The sequence below is a fragment of the Rhinolophus sinicus genome, linkage group LG03 (assembly GCF_036562045.2).
Source record: "Rhinolophus sinicus isolate RSC01 linkage group LG03, ASM3656204v1, whole genome shotgun sequence".
NCBI classification, from domain to species: Eukaryota; Metazoa; Chordata; class Mammalia; order Chiroptera; family Rhinolophidae; genus Rhinolophus; species Rhinolophus sinicus.
In genome coordinates this window covers 178,450,484-178,472,992 of record NC_133753.1, presented here as the reverse complement: position 1 = coordinate 178,472,992, position 22,509 = coordinate 178,450,484, and the positions used below count along the sequence as shown (strand labels likewise).

At 44.7% G+C, this 22,509-nt stretch overlaps 1 protein-coding gene across 1 annotated transcript in view; it reads right to left on the bottom strand.

The window, feature by feature from the left end:
* Positions 1 to 22,258, bottom strand: part of MTMR12 (myotubularin related protein 12) — a 66,594-nt gene extending 44,336 nt beyond the window's left edge. Inside the window, exon 1 of the mRNA XM_019737255.2 lies at positions 22,036 to 22,258. Coding sequence (XP_019592814.2) covers positions 22,036 to 22,116 — 81 coding nt within the window. The 5' untranslated portion in view covers positions 22,117 to 22,258. The remainder of the gene's footprint in view (positions 1 to 22,035) is intronic.
* Between the last annotated feature and the right edge of the window lie 251 nt (positions 22,259 to 22,509).

Genomic DNA, 22,509 nt, shown 5'->3' with positions numbered 1-22,509 from the left:
AATGGGCAGGAGTTCAACAGATGGGTGAGCAGAGGGAACAGGAAAGGGAAGGTACAAACACACAGAGACAAGTAGTTCTGAAAGAAAAATGAGAAACACGGGTGGGCCTGAAGCGTTTGAAGCAGAGGAGTGCATGCAGCACACCCTATTCACTACCTCCAGTGAACGTCTTGCAGGAAAAAGCACAGGCGTGACCTAGGAGCCAGGCAGGCCTTAGCCTACAAACACATCCGGGGCGTCTTGGTCAAGTGTCCTGGCCTCAGTGTTCCCATCGAGAAGACTGGAATTAAGAGCCCTAGCTGGAAATGGGAAAAGATGATTCCTGGCGGCCCTCTCTCCACCATTCCAAGTCATTCTGTCACTGCACAGAACCATATTCTCCAAAGACGACTATCCATCTACTAGAGCATTTCTGGGAGAAAAAAGGAAAAGACTGGAGACCTTTCCCCACTCACTCTCATCTCTGTCAAATGCCCCAAAAGCTTACTATACATTTTTTATTGTAAAAGTACTGACTCCTCTTCTTCCCTAGAAAGTGGTAAAGAAGTTTTGATGTTGGCAACAAGTTGCTGACCAAAATTTGATCTGATAGAGACAATGGAAATCACACAAAGCAGCGAAGTCATCGAGGAGCCACGTATTTTATGAAGCATTCGGTGAATTTTAACATCGGAGGGGGATGCCAGAAAACCACCAAGATTCCTAACAGTGCTCAACTTCCTACTAAAATTGCCGCTATTCATCAGACTTCCTTCAGCATGCAGACAGGGAAAGGAGGTCAGAACAACACCGTAAGGCCCACATGGCTGCTGCTAACAAGCCAGAATCCAAGAAAAAGTATCCTACAGTAATCATCAAATGCACGTGAGCCCCTGCCTCAAATGCCACTACACAAATTAACACAAAACTTTATTAATCCAAAACACACATCACTCAGCAACCTTACCTATTTGAAACACTTGAAAATCTAAGTCAAAAAGACTTGTGAGCAATACAAACAGATGCGTCCAAGTTTGTGCACAGCAATCAAAGCCCTCCACAATCTCTGTCAGTCGCAGCTTCCACTTCACTGCATGCGTCTACAATAGCCAACATTCATTAAGCTTCTATTATGTGCCAGGTAAGTACCCTTCAGTAGTATCTCATTAATCCTCACAATTTTAGTAACTAGGATCATGTCCATTTTACAGATGCAGAAACTGAGGCTTACAGAGGTTCAGTGACTCTCCTTTTACAGGAAATAAGTCACTAACCAAGGGTTTGGCCCAAGTCCTAATGCCAGAGCTGACATTCTTCGCTGCTGGGTGGTAGTTCTAACAAACATGGTCTCCAGTTTCCTATTACAGTTATAACATCCACTGCCTACAATAGGAAACCAGTCTCCTATTACAAAACTGATTAGAACAAATGAGAAAAATTCCCTTCAGGGAATTATACGTCACTGTACAAGGATTTCCCACCACATATAGGACATAAGCATGTGAAAGCTCAAGGCAGCTAACACTCGTAAGAATCTGCTGAGAGGCTGAAAAGCAGCTGGGCATGTTAATCCCACTGGTTCTCAAGAAGTAAATTCTCTAGTTTCTCAGCAAGTTCACATTCAGGGTGCACATCTCCTCAATAGTGGTGGAGGTAGGGCACCTCAGGAAAGGCAGCAATGGGAAGGCCTGCCAGAAGACCACTGACCTTCAACAGGGTGGTGGTAGGGGTTTGCCTACAGTGAGGCTCTCTTAGGCCAAAATGCTCGTAAGTGTTCAATGCTACCAGCACTTTGAGTCAAAAACAGAAGTTATTCTCAGTTCAATGTAATCCAGACAAAGGGGCAAATTTCAAGAGGCAACATCCCTAAAATTGCCAAAATAGTCCCTTTTGATCGCATTTGGCACCAAAGTGCTAAAAGGATAAAACACAGACATTTTGTTTCTTCGTCTCTACTTCTCTAAAATTGACATTTATTTAATACTCGTTTTCTCCACTCAAATAGAAAATCTCAGGGAGAAAATGTATTTGCACCCACATGTTAGGTGGGAATCCATGTGTATCTTAGAACAAAATTTACCTTTTTTAAAGCAGAAAGTTGTATTTTCAATTCACAGTACTAATAATTTTTTGTTTTTCCCCTTGTTCCTCCAGACTTCTCTCTGTGCACATACTAAAAAGGAGAAATAATACAGACTTTCGTGTTACAGACCTAATCTAGCTCTGGTATCTACAGTCATTTAACCTGACTGAACTTTGGTTCCCTCCTGTATAAATGGAAACAATACTACCTAATATGAGAATCTGAAGAGATAACGTGTGTAAACACCTGGCAGGTGTATTCAGTAAATGAGAGTTGTTATAACTGTAAGACATAGCAGTACCCAGGCTGCACTTTGATTTCCGTTTTTTTCATTTTCTCCTCCTTTCCTTTGATAAGAAAACAATTCAAACATACTATTTAAGAGCTGCAATTATTCAAGATTCTGGCCCATGACCAGAATAATTTCTACTTCTCTCTTAATCCTGTTTCCCACACTAAATTAACCTAACTCTACTCAGAAGAGGCCTCTCAATTCTTCTTTTCTGTGGATCAGAAACTTCTGCGATTAACACCATGCAAGTTGGCCCTAATCCTAAGCCTTTGACTACACAGCAGTATCTGAATGATGGAAAAGAAACGGCATTTTTCTATTAATAGGATTTGTTTTCTACAAGCCCCCAGGGACTTAGGTCTGGTCATTCTGTGTCTTATCTTCTGCAATAGAAAGTACTTTCAACCCATTACAAGAGCAAAAGAGTAAACTTATGGCTCTCTTCAAGATCACCACATCCAGGCAGGGACTTTCCAGGCATGTCATGCAGTAGGAAGCGTCTCGACTGCCCATTTATTGGAAGTAGATTAAGTTGATGAAAGTTGGTAACCAATTAAGACTACTACTCAGCCATAAAAAAAATATGAAATACTGCCATATGTGACAATAAGGATGGACCTTGAGATTATGCTAAGTGAAATAAGTCAGATGGAAAAGGACAAGAACCATATGATTTCACTCCTATATGGGATATAAAACAAAAAGAAATAAGCAAACAAAAAAAACCAAACTCACCGATACACAACAGAATGGTGGTTACCAGAGGGGGAGGGGGATAATGCGAAGACTAAGCGGGTCAAGGGGGTCAAATATATGGTGATGGAAAGAGACTAGATTTCAGATGTGGAGCACGCAATGGAGTATACAGATGTTGTATCATAAAGGTGTACACTTGAAATTTAAATAACGTGATTAACCAGTGTTATCCCAATACATTTTTTTAAAAAGAACAAAAACCTATCAAGCACTTCAGCACTGGAATTTAAGGAGCCACACTCTAAAGAATCATCACTGTATCTATCTAATCCTTCTCTGGTTAACAGTTCAAAAAAAATCCTAAATGTACACCATCTAATTCTTACAGATAATTAACTGAGGGAAAAAATAAGTACCACCACCTCTACCATCAATCCCCTCACCCCAATCAAAATATACACTAGTCCTGAGTAAAGAAATAACCTAGAGGACTCCAATAAATGAGGGTATGCAAAGAGGAATCATAAAGAAATCCTCCCCTCAAAAACTGAATTTTTTCTTGTAATTTGGGAAGCTGTCTGGGTGGTGGGGAGGAGGTAAGGAGGACAGAACGTAAAGTGCTCATTGGCTACACCCTATGGTTCCTTCACCCCTATATTTTTAAAGTAGGTTTCGAACTCCACAATAAAAACAAAGAACAAATATGGAGATGATATTTCAGTGTTTTTGAGAAAGACTTGTAACATCTTTTGCTTATTGATCCCTGAGAACGAACATCGCTGAATGGAGGAGAAGGGAAGTGGTTACAACAAGGATACAGGAGCATCCACATCTGGAAGTGCTGAGTCTGGATATGGGTCATTAAAGCAGGTTACAGGACATGATGAAATTCCCATATGTATGAGGTGCGATCAAACAATATGGTGAATGTTTAAATTTTTAAAAATTCATTACAGTGAAAGACACATTGCCATTAATCCCCCTCTAAATACTCCCCCTTGCTTTGATCACATTTATCCCATCATTCTTGCCACTTCCTGAAGCAGTTCTGGAAGTCCTCTTTTGTGAGTGTCCTTAGTTGTGCTGTCGTGGCTGCCTCGATGTCCTGAATGATTTTGACTTTGGGGAAGAGCCAGAAGTCACCCGGTGCCAGATCCTGTGAATAAGGCGGATGAGGACACACCGTAATGTTTTTATTTGGCAGAAATTGCCATACCAGAAGCGATGTGTGACATGGAGCGTTGTCATGATGAAGGATGATTTACTGCACACTTTAAAACACACCTTCTCTCAACTGTAGCTCACGCCCAACTGACTGCACTGAACAAGTTGAAAACTCGTCACACACTGTTACTAAGGTGCAACATGCCACTTCCTGTATTGAAGATCCTGCTTTTCCGTTAGATGGCACTCGGCAGCAGCATTCACCATATTTTGTGGTCACAATGGGAAGGCTCCATGTCACACATCACTTCTTGTATAGCAATTTCTGTAAAATAAAAACATTAGTGGAAATGTAATGGCTGTGTGCGATGTCAGAGGGATAGTGGATGGGGGGAGGGGGGTTCACAGTGTGAGGGATATAAATGATAAACATCTAAGTATTGCTTTGTCTTGTGCACCTGAAACTAATAAAATTAAAAAAAAAAAATTTCTCTCTGAAAAACAAAACAAAACCATTATGGTGTGTCCTCATCCACCTTATTCACCAGATCTGGCACTGTGAGACTTCTGGTTCTTCCCCAAAGTCAAAATGACCATAAAAGGTAAATGTTTTGAATCGATTCAGGACACAGAGGCAGCCACGACAGCACAACTGAAGACACTCACAAAAGAGGACTTCCAGAACTGCTTCAGAAAGTGGCAAGAACGACGGGATAAATGTGTTCAAAGTGAGGGGGAGTATTTTGAGGGGAATTAATGGCAATGTGTCTTTCACTGTAATAATTTTTAAACATTCACCGTATTTTTTTAATCACAGTTCGTACATCCTAATATTCGTATTATCTCTAATACGAATGTGTTATACACATGTGTTCTGCATGTGTATAAGCTGTTGTCTTCATGGGCAAAGGTACTGGACGAGTGGTTAAAGACTGTCCAACACGACCTTTACAATCGGATGAGTAAATACAATCTCTTCCTTATCAGTATTACAATTTACTACATTGTGACTCAAGGGCCACTTGTGGACTGCAGAAATCACAAATGTCCAATCTATGAATGCCAAAGTGGGCACTTTGAGGGATCAGTCCTTACTGAGGTTGAGCAGTGAATAATGATAAACATTTCTTGAATCTTATGTGCCAGACATTGTTTAAAGGGCTTTATACTTATCAACTCATTTCATCCTTCAAAATCATTCAAAGGCTTAAAAAGCAAGCCTTTGAAGTAGGGTTATTATACACACTGTTATCTCCACTTTGCAGATAAAGACACCCAGCTAGTACATGAAGGTGGAAGCTGCGCCTGGTAGCTGGCTCACTCTGTTCTTACATGACGCCATACTACCTCTTACATGAACGAAGACACTACTTCCTATATACATTGAAGGAATAAGGAAAACCAGGACAGAAAGGTCAGTGAATGTATCTGCTAGACTCACCTGACACCAGGTCAAAACAAGCGTCCCTGAAAGTACCCAAGGAAAGCCTAAGAGTGCTGTGGAGAGGCAAAAGGAGGCTGAAGTGGAAAATGGGCACCAAAAAACACCTGACCCCAGGAGTAATGGCCCGCTGCATGAGGAAGAACTCTGGGGCTTCCTCAACACTAGCAGAAAGAGTTTCCTGCTATGACTGACTCACTGGGTCTTCTAAGGTGTGAGTCTCTGACTGTCACCCCAACCAACTCTCGTGAGTCCAATTCACCACACTCCAGCAAAGGCTCCAGCTGGGAGTAACACTGTCATGTACTGTGGGGGCTATTCTGTGCTTCCCTTTAAGAGCATGTTGTCTAGAGGTCATCTGAAGAGTCCCCTTTACACCTCCTTCTCTTTCATCCTCAGTATCCAGTCTATGACCAAATTCTATCAATATCACCTATTCAATATGTCTAGAATCCATGCCCCTTTCTTATCTCCACCTGTAGTCCAAGCTATTATCATCTCCCACCTGGACCACAATATCTTTCCAATCAGTCTACCTGCATCTGTCCTCTTTCTAATCTACTCTCCACCCTAAAGCGCCAGGGATCCTTCTGGAACACAGTGTGCTCTGGATTCCTGGAGGACAGAGACAATGGCTGAACATGGCCTGTGAGGCCCTCCACAGTTGGGCCCCTCATGACTTCTCCAATCTGGTCTTCCACCACCCGCTTCCTTAGTCTGCACACTGGCCACACTGGCCTGCTTTCACCCTCCCATACCTGCCATGTCCCTTCCCATCCTGAGTGGTTTCCACAGGAAGTTCTTTCTGCTCCGAATGCTTCTCTTTTCCCTCTTTGCCCTGTGAATTCTGTGTATCCATCGGAACTCAGGACAAGGGAAGTCTTCTCGGTTACCGGGTTCTTACAGCCCCATGTATGTACCTCTCCCTCCTAGCACTGGTCACAAATGCAATCTCACATCTGATTACGTAATTATTTAAGTCTATCACCCCATCAAGCTATGAACTCTTTGAAGGCAGGTCTTTTGTCACATTTTTGGCTCACCATATAGCCCCAGATCCAATACAGGCCTTGCACACAGTAAGGGCTCAAAAGATTTCATTGAATAATTAATTAACACTTTGTAAGCGGGCATTTTCCCACCAAATCGCGTCGTAACGCGGGGCTTTTTTGACATTTTCTCACCAAAATTAGACTTTCCGTAAAATATTCATATCTTTCGATCTATTTGATATTTTTCTATGAAACTTTCAGTGTTTTAGTTTAAAAAGAGGTCTCTATTTATTTACTTTGCAAAATTTTTGCCGGTTCCAACTAGAGGCGATATGATGAGTTTACTCATTTCCCACAAACAATGTGTTAATAATGACTTTAAATAGTGAGAAGTTTAAAAAAAAAAAAAAAGCCTCTAGCAGGGTGCAGAGAAACATGTGGGAGATTAAGATGCAATGTCAGGGCTTGGGCATTAATACGGTGACATCACCAAATGCTCTAATCAGACTGCAGTACTGGAGAAAGAGTGCATTCCATTACAGACTGTCATGCATGTGGTGTTAACCCAGAAAGACGAGCAGTCGGGAAGCCTGTCCAGTAAAAACCATAGGAGAACAACAGCCATTGATGGGCGTGGCATCATCCCAGGTTCTTGCAACCAATTCAACCAGTGTCCAGTGACAGCTGTTCTCTGGGGTGCTGGGAACTTCTCAAACTGTGCCCTGGTTTCAGTGGGGGCCCCCTTAAGCTTTTGCTCCTCCTAATCCACTATGCTTCAACTCTTACACTCCTAACCCAGCTGCCTAATCAGCAAATGGTGACAATCATACTTCTAGAAACTATGGAATGTGGAATAAATTCCTTACTGACTCCAATGAACTATCATGCTCTACGTGCAAGGATCAAAAGGTAGAAACGTATGGTTTCTTAATAATCAAGCAGAACTGGTTGTACTAGTTACGTAAACAGACTTTTCTCTGAAGACACCTGAAAACTAAGTCATTTGAAAGTGATGCAAATTTTCCACAAATGTGGCAGTTAAATATGGCCCATGTGCTTTGTGCGTACCTCTTGGGGCTCCATCTGAGTTTGGACAAAGCTTGTTATTATGGCACAAAAGAATAGCAAAGACTTCTGGCACCGGTCACGGACCGTCCAGGCTTTCGGTGGTGTTCCAGTGGCCGGAACTCAGCACAGCAACATGAACAGAAATGGAGAGTGGTTCTGCCCAAGTGGTGGAATCCGGGTTGAGGTTTCGTTAATGCCTTATTTCGACATTTACCCTAATGTTACAGTTATTCTTTGTTTGTTTTAATTTAAAAGGAGGATAAGGGCATGAATAACAAGTCTTCCAGTTTACCCCACAGATCAAAAGGAGCTACATCTGTTCACGCTCTCACTGTGGGTAGATAGCAACAATTCCCAGGGCCCCGCAGTGGCCACTGTCCCCGCCTTATCTAAGAACCTCACCAGAAGCATTCCCATTCTGGCAGAGTCTCAGCCGGACAAGATGTGAGAACTGCCACCCATTCTTCAGCAAGCTATGGGCAAAGGACACACACCTGCTGGAACCCACATTATACAGCTGGCCCAGCATGACGAGGTTGTCGATCTAGTCTCTTCTCAGAACTATGATTCTCAGAAGGAGTCCAAAGCACTGGGCTCCAATGCGTCAGACGGGTGAAATCAGTGACACAACACTCAAGGTGTCTGTCTGGTTACTCAAAGCTACAAGATGACCTAGCTCTAACATACACATAATATATAGTAATATAGTCAACAAACAGCTCCTGAATATCCTAAATACCAAATGCCAAGGATAAAAAGATGAATAAGAACTGACTTCTGCCCTCGAGTAGTGCAGACAGACGAATAAAAAATAATCATTGGGACACTGGGAATGATTACCGTGCAATAAATACTAGAAGCCTGCAAAAGATTGTATCTCTACACGTCTTCTCACTTCCCCCTCACAACTTCGTTAACCACCAGTACTGTTCTCGTTTCAGAGATGAGGGAAAGGAAGCTGACCAAGGGGGCCTCCCGCCCGTTTCCCTGACCGGTCACACTCTTCACTGCCACACACCCTGCCTGGCCCTGCTGCCCACACGCCCAACGCTGTCGCCTTCCTCCTGCCTTTCGCACACTCTGTCACTGGCTGAACTGTCATTCTTACGCACCTGCTCTACTCCAGCGCTGCAAACCTGGGAGTGAACACGACACAGAGCCCCACCTGCCCAGAGTGCACGGGAGTCTGAACACAGTATGAGCACTAACAATGAAGACGTGTGCAAAGTGCTACGCTAGGGGAAGGATGGGCTATGATGGGAACACAGCAGAAACACCTCACTACATTCAGAGAGGGTCACAGATGTCATTACCCTCAGGAAATGTCATTTATCCTGAGACCTGAAAATCAGCAGAAATGAGTTCCAGGTCAAATCACCCACACGCGCTCCGGATGCTCTTCCTCAAGTCTCCTTTCTAGGCAGGGTTCTCTGCCCTCCTCACAAGACCTCCCTGGATGAGCTCTGCCACTCGCACCATTGCCAACAATACATGCTGAGGACCCACAAACGGCTCTTCCCTCCGGATCTCTCCTCAGAGCTCCAGACCAGGACGCCCAAGCATCCTCCAGCCACCCGCACTGGAATGTCCCTCAGATCCTGCAAATTCACATTTCAAAGTCCACTCATCCCTCCCCCTGCACCTCACCAAATCTGCTCACCCACCTCTGGACCCTGGCTCGGTAGAGGGCCTGCCATCCACCCAGCTGGCCACGCCAAACACCCGGGAGCCATCTTAACTCCCCCGCCCTCCATGTGGTCTACTCCGCTCCTGTGACAGCCCCAGAACCCGTCCACGCTGCTGTCACCTCAGGCCACGACCACCTCTCACCTAATATGCTCCATGATTACAGGGGCACTGCTTCCGCCTCGCCCCCAGGGCACCCACTGTGCCCACCAATCCACTGTCCCCCAGTCCTGCTCATCCAACTCACTGTCCAAGCCACAGTCCACATAGCTTGAGTTCTCTGCAAAGCTCTCTTTGACCCAACCTCCCTCCTGGATTGTAATGATCGCTTACCGTATCTGTCTCCCCAACCAACGATGCCAACTGGGGGCTGACGCTGTTCCTTTATGTATTTTTAGCCTCAACTGCTAGCATTTAATTTCTGACGGATAGTAAATTGTCAATAAAAGTCTACTCAAAGAACATACAAATGAAAACATACAAAGAGACAAATAATTCTTGATCCTGGTAATATTGTTTAATCCTAAACATAATTCTTGAGATGAAAGAAACAGCTCTATTAAAAATTCCTACCTAAGTATATGACTACTGCCAGGTACTACTGAACTTTTGTCACACTCCTCCTGAGCTGGCTTTCTGAAATATACTCAGTTTCATCGATAGAGCGGGGCATATTCAAAGCCAGACTTTAAATCTGAAGCCTTATCATTGAGGATACAGACTAGAGACTAAATGATTCTATCACTGTCCAGTTCTAGGGAGCTAGAAATCAAAATGGGATTTGTTTCCTGGAACTGATTCCCAGGGCTGCTGGTTCCGTTCCCAGCCAGCGAGGGCTTTGCTCCCTTACAAGCCAGCCTAACTAGCAGGCTCGTTCCCCGCTCAGAGCACGGCCAGGTGCTGTCATCACAGCTGGCTTCTACTAACGAGACACTGTCTTTGGCAATTACAAGCAACAATTACTCTAAGCATAAGCTAAAAAAACAGTAGCTGAAGCCAGGGAAGCAGACATGCAGCAACAGGCAAACTGACAGCCTCTGTCTGGACTCACGGGACCACACCACAGACAGCCGTGCGGGTACCCGGTGTTTAAGGACTCTGCTATTTACTCAGCATGAAATCAGTTCTCAGCCATGATAAGTGCTCATTTCACAGGACTAGTTGGGAACTTTCAAGAGCATTTTGGACTAAGCATTTATAGCCCACAAAAATATATGTCTAACTTAAACACATAAACATATAATTTGCTAGAGGTTCTACTATGTCCACTTTCACATGTCCTATGTCATTTATCTTAACAACAATCCGTAAGGTATTTTTATCCCCACTTTACAGATGAGGCGAGCAAAGCTCCAAGAGGTTAAATAAGGTGCCTGTTATCACATAACTGAATTAGATGGTGACCAAACTCATTCTCAGTAGTGCTGACACCAAGTTTAATACCTTTGATTCTTTGTTTCTGTAAAAGCTTTATAAAGACATAATTCATATACCATACAATTCACCCATTTAAAGTGTACAATGCAATGGTTTTTAATATATCCCAAGAGTTGTACAACCATCACCACAATCAATTTTAGAACATTTTCATCACGCCTAAAAGAAACCCTGTACCTATTAGCGTTCAACCCCTCATTCTCCATATCTGCCCCCTCCCTACCTTTCTGTTGCCAGCCATCGGCAACTACCAATCTTAAACTTTTTCCTATTATAACATAATACACCAAGTGTCCTTTCCACTGTAACAAGTCTTCAGGAGAGAGAAAAAGGCAACAACCTTTGACAGTGCAGTACCGTAACATATGAGCAATACATGTCCGTCTAAATCCTTTACTTTCACATTTAAAATGCTTTTTTCTTTATATCAGATTTTTTCTTAAAGGAAGGAAGGAACTGCTCACTAAGACCCAAACTAAAGCCCTCACTGTTTTGACAGCTCATTTGTGAAGGGCAGTGAAAGTTATTATTCATCCACGTTTCTTAGCACGAATTGCTCTTACCAGGCATTCCGCAGGCCTTTAAATAATTCAAATGATTTGTCAGCCTCTACCTAGTAAGCACTCAAGCTAGAGAAGAAATGGTAAGACCCAAATACCAGTGCAAGTCTCACAACCTACAGATCTGAGCTCACCAAGTATTTAGCTGGCTCAATTCCAATCAAGAGAGTCTGCCCACTTGATGGAATAAGAAACTACCTGAGGAAGCAAAGGGCGGCCGGAGACCCATCACAGGGAACAAGTGGGCTTCAGGCATCCATGGACGTCACTGGTGACAGCTAAAGGGGATATTATAAGGCAAAAGCACCTCATGCCAAAGCTGACGGTTGGGGCATAGAAACCGAGAGTAGAGTCAGCACTTACACTTAAGGCCTAACACTGTTCTCAACCCCAATTCCCCAAATGACTCTGCAGAAGAAATCATAAAAGCCTCTGAATGGGCCTCCCTCCAGCTACTTTCTGGGGTCCCCTCCTGGGATGGTCCATGGCCACGGTTCTCTCTGTAGGCCACACTGAGTGGCACGACAGCCCTGCCCTCAAGGAGCTAATGGTTCTGTTGGAGGAAAAAGACCCACAGACATAGAGAATTATACACCAAGGAGAATAAATGCTCAATTGCATCACCAAGAACCAAGAGCTACAGATAGCCTGTATCACAGACAAAAACAAGGGAAAATGTCAGTGAGGAAAGACTTGAGTATGCGAAGAGGATGACGTGGCAAGAACCTTCAAGACTCTCGAGCCAGGTGCTTTTCAAACTGTCCTCCCAGCACCCTCTCTCTATATATTTGGGTTTTGTCTATGATTCCATGTGAAATAGCAGCTCTCAACAGGGGATGGAAGGAGAGGGCCTAGTTATCTGAAAGAGATGCAGAGTTCTCCTGCGGGTGCCCCCCCCACCCGTCTTCACCCCCTACGGCACACACACACGTCTAAAGCAGGACTTGAAACAGCATATTTTGAAAAAGATCTTCAAAGAACCCTGTTGTTTAATAAAAACAAATTTCTTGTGCAAAACAGGTTTAAAAACACTGGCCGAATCCAACTCTATAAATCAGGAAACGAGAGTGAAAGAGAGAAAGGGGCTCCCTCACAGCCGCACAGAAAAGAAATGGCCACAGCCCAGGCCTCCCAAATCCAGCTAATGCTCTTTCAACCAACCAGAAGCAGGCAGAATCTGCAGTGAGCCTGACAGAGTGTGGAGACTGGGACCAGTGGAAGGGGCAGGAGTGGAGGACTCACACAGGAAAACGACACGCGGGGGCTGCATGGCTGGGTGCGGCAGGAGTCGTGGCAGGTGGAGAGACCAGGTCAGCAGTTCCTGTCTGTGGTCCCAGGCATGACAGGAGACGAGGGCAGAGAGGGTGGCAATGGAAATGAAAGGAGGCAGACCACCACAGAGGCCCCGCCCACAAAGGTCACCCTGGGGACTGTGCCTGGTTTGCAGTATGGTGACTGGAGAAGGGGGGGCGCTGACAGGTCCTCCTGAAAGCCTCTGAGACGAGGAGCACAGAGAGGGAACTCCTAAGACAGCTCACTGAAAAAGAAAACTGCAAGAAGGGAGGCCCCCGGGAGGATGGGCAAGTGCCCAGAGTATGGCTCAGTCCCACAAGATGGACGAGCAGCACGGGCGCCCAGCTCCACACAGGCCCAGAGAGCGGACGGAAGAACAAGGCTGGGAGGGAACACAGCTGAAGTCTTGCCCCTATCAGGACCTGCACTGGTGGCCCACAGCACGCGCGCACGCACACACGCACCCCTACAGCTTCTGGGGAGGAGTAATAGCCACTACAATTAACACTTAGTGTTCATTATATGCCAGGTACTGTGTTAACAACTTTCCATGGATTGCCTCACTGAAGACGAACAATTTTATGGGCTAGATGCTATTATTTTTATTCCCATTTCACAAATCAGGAAACTGAGAATCAGAGAGTTAAATACTCAGGCCAAACCCACACAGTTAGCAAGTAGCAGAGCTCTGATTCCAAAGCCACGCTCTTAACCACCACATTACATTGAATGAGGTGGCACTGAGTTGTGTACAAATGCTGAGAGAAAGGTGTCAGGTGGCAGTTAGGGGCTGTCAGTCTTATAATTTCAGCTAACTGATGTGACTAACAGCAGCTGCAGAAACACATGGTGATGCCTTCTGCGCCTCCCCCGTGCCTCCTCCCTTCCTACCCCCCCCCCATACAAATACTAGGTCAACTGAATAGCTAGCGAGGAGCTAAAAGGCTTTGGAGCGGGAGCTTTTCCAAGATCTTGCAGCAACAGGAAGCAGGGGCAAAGGAGAAGGTGCCGATAGGCTCAAGAAGGGCCAGAGGGACCCAATGGTAAAGCAGCATTTGGAGAGGAAGAAACAATCCTGCGCGTCCACATCGCGCCCCAGGATTCCACGCCTCAGGGCTTCTCTCACTTGCTCCCCTGCGCACACACCTTATGTGAGGGATGCGGGGAGGTGCTCTGGCCACCAGGTCCCAACCCACCTTTGAGCCTTTCGAACTGTCCCTCCGGCCTGGCCTGTGGCTACATCATGCCCGTCCTCCCCACACCGGAGCCCACTTTAACGCCCCCTTTCCGAGTCCTGTGCAGTCTTCAAATGGGCTCTGCAGAGGCCCCTCCGCATGCAGAGAGCATCCTGTGCCCTCCTTCCCCATAAACAGGCAGCGCCCACCTCCGCGTGCGTTAGAGCCATCTGCTGACTTGCCGTCTCTCCAACATGTGAACCTCCTGAGTGCACAGACTGTTTTCTGCATTCCTAATTCAAACAGAGTGCTTAGCAATTCAAGTCATTATTCAGAATAACAGCATCCAGTTGTTGGGTATCCACCATATGTCAGGTCCTGAGCTAGGTATATGTGGTATTTCTTCTCATGCTCAAAAGAAGCCTGCAGGGCAGATGGTCATCCAACAACACTATATACAGGTGAGGAAAGAGGTCTCAGAGAGCTGATGTCACAATGGGAAATGGATCTCAAAGGATTAATACAAAACAGGAATTCCATCTTATGTCTGGAGAAAAGGTAGGAACAGAGTAAAATTTTCATCCAAAAAACTGGGTTCATCCCCTTCCAGGCATTCTTAGGAATTGTAAAACACACTCAGCAAAAACTAAAGCAAAAATAACCTAGCAGGCTCAGGACCACTGTCTGAATGAAACATGGGTTGGCAATCTGTCACAGGGAAAGGCAGACCTCAAAACATTGCACCATTATGGCCAGGGCCTGCTTTTCTTATGGTTGAAGGCCCTCCTTTCCCCAAAAGCAAACAACTGGGGGCTTAGATGCCACCTCTGAAAGGCTGCCCACTAGCCAGAGCGACAAGGAACAATGAAGGACAGGGGCACAGGCGGGGAAAGCAATGATGATGATGATGGTTTAGGAATAGTATTTACATATCAAATCAAAACAGCATGGTCTTGCAACTGCCTTTGAAATAGATAAAAAGACTATTGCTCCCAGAGGTAATTTGATTTTACTTACTCATATCTTAAGTAAACCATTGAACAGATGTGATAAATACACAAAATTTGACCTATGGTAGAGAGACTCGTTAGAAATGAGGGAAGAGGGGGAAAAATAAGTCTACAGCATGAAACTAGCAAAATGTCAAAGGCCAAATGTTAACAATGAAAAAAGTCAACTACTAAGTGTTCTCATTAGGTTGGAATTTTAAATATAATCAAATCATTCTCAATGTATAAAGGAACAAAGAAAAGAGGAAAAGACATTTTTAGAGATAGTGAAAAATATTCTAAGAAAGAGTTACCACACAGAGAACTTTCCTGGCATGATACCATGGCAACCACCACAACAACTAAATATTCCACTTTCATTAATACCTTAGCTGGGAAAGATTTGTGTACTCTAAGATTAAAGATTAAGCACTTTCTGAAACCATCCAAGTGGCTCTGATCCACAGCTTGTGAACAGTCAGCATGACAGCCGCATCTACTGAAGGCTGGCCACATGCCTAGAATTCTGCTAAGGACTTTGCATGCACAATCCAACTTAAGATTCATGAATGTTCACACATACCTATTAGATAAGACAGGTATTATTATCATTATTCTCATTTTTCAGGTAGAAATACAACTGGGGCTCACTTACAGCCAGCAAGAGAGCCACTGACACTTGTTTGCTTCCCCTAGAGCTGTGACTCTCAAAGTATGCCGAGGGGACTCAAAGAAGGGGGGCCCTGCGGTCCTTCCAGTTCTCCCACAGCTTCACTTCCTCCTGGCGTCCTGCTCCATTTTTTACCTCCCCTACCCTTTCCTCCCAAAGCAACAGAAGATTGGAGGTTGTAAGAATTATTCCACTTCAATCCTACCACCCAACCTATTTTAAAAGGTTTATTTTAAATGACTTCATTAAACTGTAAACCCACTGATCTCCTTATGGCCTCGAAAAGAATACATCAGAAGTCACACGTGTAAGATATATGAGAAACTGAGGGTGCTCCTCTGTTGGAACAACTCAAAGTATATGATCTATTGACATGGATGAGCAGTACTATCTTCAAACCTAACAACCACACTCGGGTTACAAATCTGTACACACCTGATTGAAACCATGTAAGATACACATACACACAGACAAAGCCTGGACCTACTGAAAAATAGAAATAATTGCTTTGGTTAGGGTAGCATAATAAGGATGACTATTTTTCTAACTTCTAAAGTCTGCAACTTTATTACATTGTCTTTATCGTAAAAATAGGGTATACATCTTCCATAGTGATAAAAAAATATTTGGCCCCCAAACATCGAGCTTTCTCTAAAGCATGCTGCCATAGAGGATGGTTTAACACGAAAGTAGTCCAAGGACATCAAACATCCTGTTGAGGATATTCAGAGAAGAATCTACAACTTTAAATTTCTAAGTACAGGTTTCCCACAGCCTAAGATTTTGATGGCAGCCCTGCTTTTAACATCGGAGACAGAGTACGGCACAGAAGAGCGTCTGGCTCTAACATGGAGGGTGTCGCGTGGCAGCTGTTTGATCAGGAAGTGTTGCTTGCCATAGCCTCACGACATCGCCTGATGCTCCAGCTGCAGAAGTTGTGTGGTGTCGGATATGACCCAGGGCGATGCCACAGGAAGCACATGATGCAGGAGAGAGAAAGCAGAAGCTTTGGACAGATCATCAGGCTAAAGCCACAGCTAAGAAAGTGATCATTTTAGGAAGACTTTTAATGTCCTTTAATAGCCTGTAAATCACTATCAATGACCTCTAAGCTCAAGGAGAAAATTCTGTCATTAAAACATCAGTTTGGAATGGAGAAAAAGATATACTCTTTAAAAACAAAAAAACAAAAAGTAGGGGCAGCCAGATAGCTCAGTTGGTAAGAACGCAAGCTCTGAATAACAGGGTTGCCGGTTCGATTCCCACATGGGCCAGTGAGCTGTGCCCTCCACAACTAGATAGAAGACAACGAGCTGCCACTGAGCTTCCGGAGGGGCAGCCAGGTGCCTCAGTTGATTAGAGCATGAACTCTTAACAACAAGGCTGCCAGTTCGATTCCCGCATGGGATGGTGAGCTGTGCCCTCCACAACTAGATAGAAGACAACGAGCTGCCACTGAGCTTCCGGAGGGGCAGCCAGGTGCCTCAGTTGATTAGAGCACGAACTCTTAACAACAAGGTTGCCAGTTCGATTCCCGCATCTGAGCTGCACCCTCCACAACTAGATTGAAGGACAATGACTTGGAGCTGATGGGGTCTGGAGAAACACATTGTCCCCAATAAAATTTATTTTAAAAAAAGGTAATAGATCTAGATTTTTGCTTTTAAAGGTATCTTTTATTGCTAGGACTGGGGAAATAGGACTGTTTTAGAATAAGACAATCCCTTCTTGTCATAGATCCATCAAAGTCATCAAAGTTAGTGGTCCAATCAGCAGTATCCCACCACTAAATAATCTCAATAATTTCACTCATTTTGAATCCCCAACATCTAGAATGGTTCCTGGTACTAGAAGATGCTGAGTCAGTATCTGCTGAATGAATGAACTGTATCTCCAAGGGTCCCCCATATCCGCTCATATCCTGGTGGATAATCTAACAAAAACCAAGAAAGAAACTGCTACTGGAGAATGCAAATGATAACACACTCTAGTGTGCAAAGGCCAACCATGGCTGTGAGCAAGTTTCACTACTAACACGTCCTGTATTCATAAACATAAGGGGAAGAGAATGGCCCTGGAATGAGACTGCCCTAGTTTAAATCCTGGCACAACGCTGAATAAAGACTTAGTTTCTCTGGGCCTCACTTGCCACATCTAAGCACACAAAAAGGGAGGTAATAGTATTAATAGTTGAAAGGATGAAATGAGATAAGCACCGTTCCTGGGACACTGAAGTGCCTAACAAAAATTAGTAATTATTCGGTCTTTAATTTTACTATATACCCACAGTCATAGCTGTGGGAAGACTATAGGATCACAGGTTCACCTCTCCCCACCAAAAGAAATGGCCTTAAATGAGGACTATGCAATTGAATGCATTTTTTCCCCTCGGGGATTAATGAAAAAAATAATTAGCTCTTAAGTCTGGATTTTTTTGGGACCCTTCTCAGTCTTTGTCTCTCTCTTCTTGCCTTTTCTTCCCACATCTTCATAAAACCTTTCCCAAGCTCCTGGGAACCTGGCTTAGCCACTGACACCTCTGGTTCTTAGGGGACAGTTATTAACTCCATTCTGCAATACTGCTGTGGTCCACTGCAGGACACTTAAGCCTGTGGGGCCCCATTTCCACAGCTGTATAACAGAGGAAGAGTACAGAGGTCAGTAGATTATCTTTAAATTCACTTCCAAACCTAAAACTCCACAAATAAGAAATTAACAACTATTATTACTACATTCAAGTAAAACACTTTAACTGCATTTGGAATACCACACAAATGTGGGCACAACTACAGCAGACTCTAAAAGCTGAATATTTCCTGGTCTTAGTTTCAGGGAACAAAACACAAGTACACTGAAGCTTTTATTGAACTCCCTTATCACAATGGAACGGACCCATTAAATCGGAACTTCCCCTTAGGACCACCTAATGGTCCTTTACTTACAAGCTTTCAGGTACAGACACTGAGCACCCCTAATCACTATAAATTATCAAACCAGTGCTTACAATTTCAAGTAACTGAGCAGAGAGCTGACAGTTTTGAAGAATCAGAATTGTCATCCAGCAACAGAACAGGTGATTAACTAGAAAACCATTTAACAATCATACTACTTTCTTTGGTTCTTTGTACTATCTAACATCTCCCCATCACACTGTATGTCTCTGTTGAGGAAAAGGGATCAAACTAAAATGATGTTACAGGTTAACAATTGTCATGGAAAGACATTTACAATATATACATTTCTGGTGAAAAGGCAGATTACAAAATAATATGATCAATAATATTAATCCCATCTTGGTAAAAAACATGCATATACCTACATACATATCTGATAGGATATACTACAAGTTGTTATTAAGCTTGTTAATTTTCCCGTAAAAAAGTTGTTTGCATATCTATATTTCTTATTTTTCTACACTGAACACTTACACCTCCTGAAATAATATTGCAAACAGCTATTTTATCTAACAAGAAAAATGGATCTGGTACCCAAACTATCACCAGATGCCTCCGTGAAGCAGAGCTCAGCACCCAGCAGTTCCCCAGCACAGAGGCCGAACTTCCTTTGCACCTTGTACCTTGGGGCTAAGCTGGAGTAGGGGTGCTGAGATGTTTTAGGTACCAGCCATCAGTTATAACCAAGATAGGCTCAGATCTCTCCATCCTGCGCACCTCAAGTTCCAGAGCCATTAGCTTCCCACTTACAGGCTTTACTGATTTGCATGTAACCCTCTGGGCAGAGTCTACAAAACTGACCAAAGGTCCTAAATTACAGTTCAGTATTTTAACGTTCACATTCATTGATTTAGGAAAATCAATGACAGAAGAGCCCAAGTTACTCTGGCAGAGGTCCAATTTTAAGAGTTAGAGCTAAGTACTACCCCTCATTTTAGGCTGTTGAATGCCAATCCTTTCTGATCACAAGAAAAAAAAAGAAGCCATCGTGTTTAAAAGCATAATTTTCAAATGCGTTATCCAGTTATAAGCACTTCTGTTTTTAACTCAAAGTGCTGACTCTGGATAGACTCTTTGGCATATTGAAGGCAGCCACTGTTGAACATTCCAAGAACTTTTCAGCCAAGATCAAATTCATCACTAAGGACAAGTATCACTCCATGGTAAGGTGTGAAGGCTGTTCTGACAGCTCAATGACCTACCAGCAAAAAGGAGTCTGAGAAACTGCAATTCCCAGCTAACAAAAGCAAAGTGTGCACAAAGAAGAAAGTGGTAAGAAGACATACACAAAAGGCAGTAAAGATGAAGGCAATATAAGGGAAAGGAGTAGAAACAGTGACAGTGTCCTAGGGAACCACTCCTACTGAGTGAGCAAGAAAAAGTCACCAGACCCAGTGCTCTCAGAGGTACATAAGCTGCACCTCAAAGCCACTCTCATGCATTTCCAATAATGTGATCTCTAACAAAAGCTATGTATGTATATGTACTTAAAAATCAAGTGCCTTCTCACCCCCTCATTCACTTATCTTTTAAAAACCATCCACAATTTAGCTCAGAGCCTTATCCTCTGCTACAAAATATTTTTGGAGACATATTACAACAAAGCATAGTGTTGGGATCAATTCATAAATTATATAAATGTCAAATCACTGCTATATACCTGAAACTAATACAAAATAATACTGAATGTCAAATGTAATTGAAAAATAAAAATTATATATAAGCATAGTGTCTACACAGCATTGTTTTATTGCAAGAAAACAAAACTGCCAACTATAAGGATCTGAAAAAATGTGACCACTTCAGGCTTATTTTGGATCTGAACCACTCCCCTTCCCTAATTATCCCTCAAAGAGAATACATCAGGCGCTGCGGGCAAAGAGGGAAAACAAGTCTAATTACAACATATGCACTTGATGGATGAAAAATTTGAACATTCTTGAACTCTGGCCACATTTCAGAAGACTTTCCACTTGTAGTTTAACCTCACGGAAGACGGAAGGTTACAGATCAGTTGTACTTCAACCAGGGCTCAATCAAACACACACACACACACACACACACAGAGAGAAACTGACCACAATACTTACCCATGCTACTACAAGGAAAACCAGCAGAAAATTCAAGATGACCCTGCCTCCTTATCAAGCATTTACAGAGGAAGAGGAAGTGGTTTATATGTTAAAATTAGGACTAACAATAAGACCCATTTCAAGAGTACTCTCAACTGGAGAAAACACACATTTTGAATTTGAAGATACATATGCAAAGGCTTCAGGCCCCAGATGATCTTTGAGCCGCATTTCCGATCAAAACCTCTCATCCGCAACCCCCCTGCCTTTGCTTTGCAGAGATGGGAAGACAGCTGAAGCAATGAGTTTGGTAGTGCTTCTGCACGTTGCTGATCAAAGTGTTGGGTAGAAAAACAGAAAACACGTTCAAGAATCCAAATGAGAATGCATCTGATCAGGCATTTGGACTGGGCGCTACTGATCGATCAAGAAGCCCTCAGCATGGCCTACAAGTTGTAACCTTTCCGCCTCCTCTCCTTTGACTGTCCCCATCACCTACTGGGCTTCCGAAGGGCTGGCTTCCTTGATGCTCCTGCAACACTCCCGACTCTTTCCTCTACCAGCACTCCTTTTCCCTCAGATCCTAAGCATTCTTCAAGTTTTAGATCAAATGCCATTGTTGCAAAGAGGAAGAAGGTGATACTTTTCCCCATGTTACTTATCACCTTCTAATATACCATATAATTTACTAATATCTATTTTATCTATTGTTTACTCCCTCTCTCAAACAAGCACCAGGAAAGCAGGGATAGTTGTGTTCACTGATGTATATCCCAAACGTTTAGAATAGTGCCTGGCACAGAGTTGGAGCTCAAAAAGTATTTTCTGAATGAATGAACAGTAAAACTCCAGGAAGAAAGCAAAAGGTAGAAAGAGTGAGGATGAGTGGGTGAAACGAAAGGGGGAAAAGCGACAGAGGAGAACTCATAAGGGAGAGGGTGAAGACTGGCCGCGGCCGGGTTTCTCCCTGCAGTGCTAATGGGAGGCGAGAGGCGGTGCACAGTATCCCGCCAGCGGCATCAAATAGCACTCTTAGCAGCAGGCAGCTGAGATAGGCGAGCTCTGAAGACTCACAGAAAAATTACAAGGGCAGGGCTGAGCAGACCCACCCGGGCGGCGGGCTCGAGGCAGGCCCTACGGGAGTCTGGACCACCCAGCCCTTCTCCCGCGGTGCCTAGAACCTCAGCTCCTCGACAAAGTACCCAGGGGCGTCTCGGGCCGCTGTACCTTCCCGGCTCGGGCCCCTTCACCTGGTCGCCAGCGAGCCGGGCCCTGCGCTAGGGCACCTGCCTGCCTGCGCCGGGGGTCCCCACCCTGGCCCACGGGAGGCCCCAGCGCGCCCTTGCTGGCCTCACCCCGCCCGGTTCCCCTCTCGCACACCGGCAGGAAGCGCCCGCGCTCTCTCCGCAGCGGGGAAGGGGCTCTCGGCGCCCCTAGCCCCCGCCGCTCCAGCCAGACGCACCGCCTGCGCAGCACCCGCTCACCTCCGGGCGCACGTACGACACGAAGGAAGGCTTGAGCGCCTTGGTGCCGCCGCCACCGCCGACTACCCCTTTCCCCAGCATACCACCGCCCTGGGAAGCAGCGACGCGCGGCAATAGAAGTGGTTAGTAGGACTCCAGCAGCGGCGGTAGCCACCAGCACTGGCGGCTGGGGCTCCGCCCATCCCCAGGCCCGCGACGGCCGCGGCGCCGCCCGCATCCGGCTCCGCGGCCAACACCACTCACACCGCCCAGGTCCGTAGGCCCCGCCCACTCCCCGCGAGTTGGAAGACTGCAGTCGGAGGCCACACCCCCTCAACTAGCTGCAGGCGAGTCTGACTGGCGGAGATTCGCCTTCCGTGATAGGTTCTACTTCACCCTCCTGCGGCAAAGCCCACCCCGCTGCATTCTCTGATTGGCCAGCAGCGCTGCCGGCAGAGCCCTCACGCCAAGCCCCTTCTTGCATGAACCTGGAAA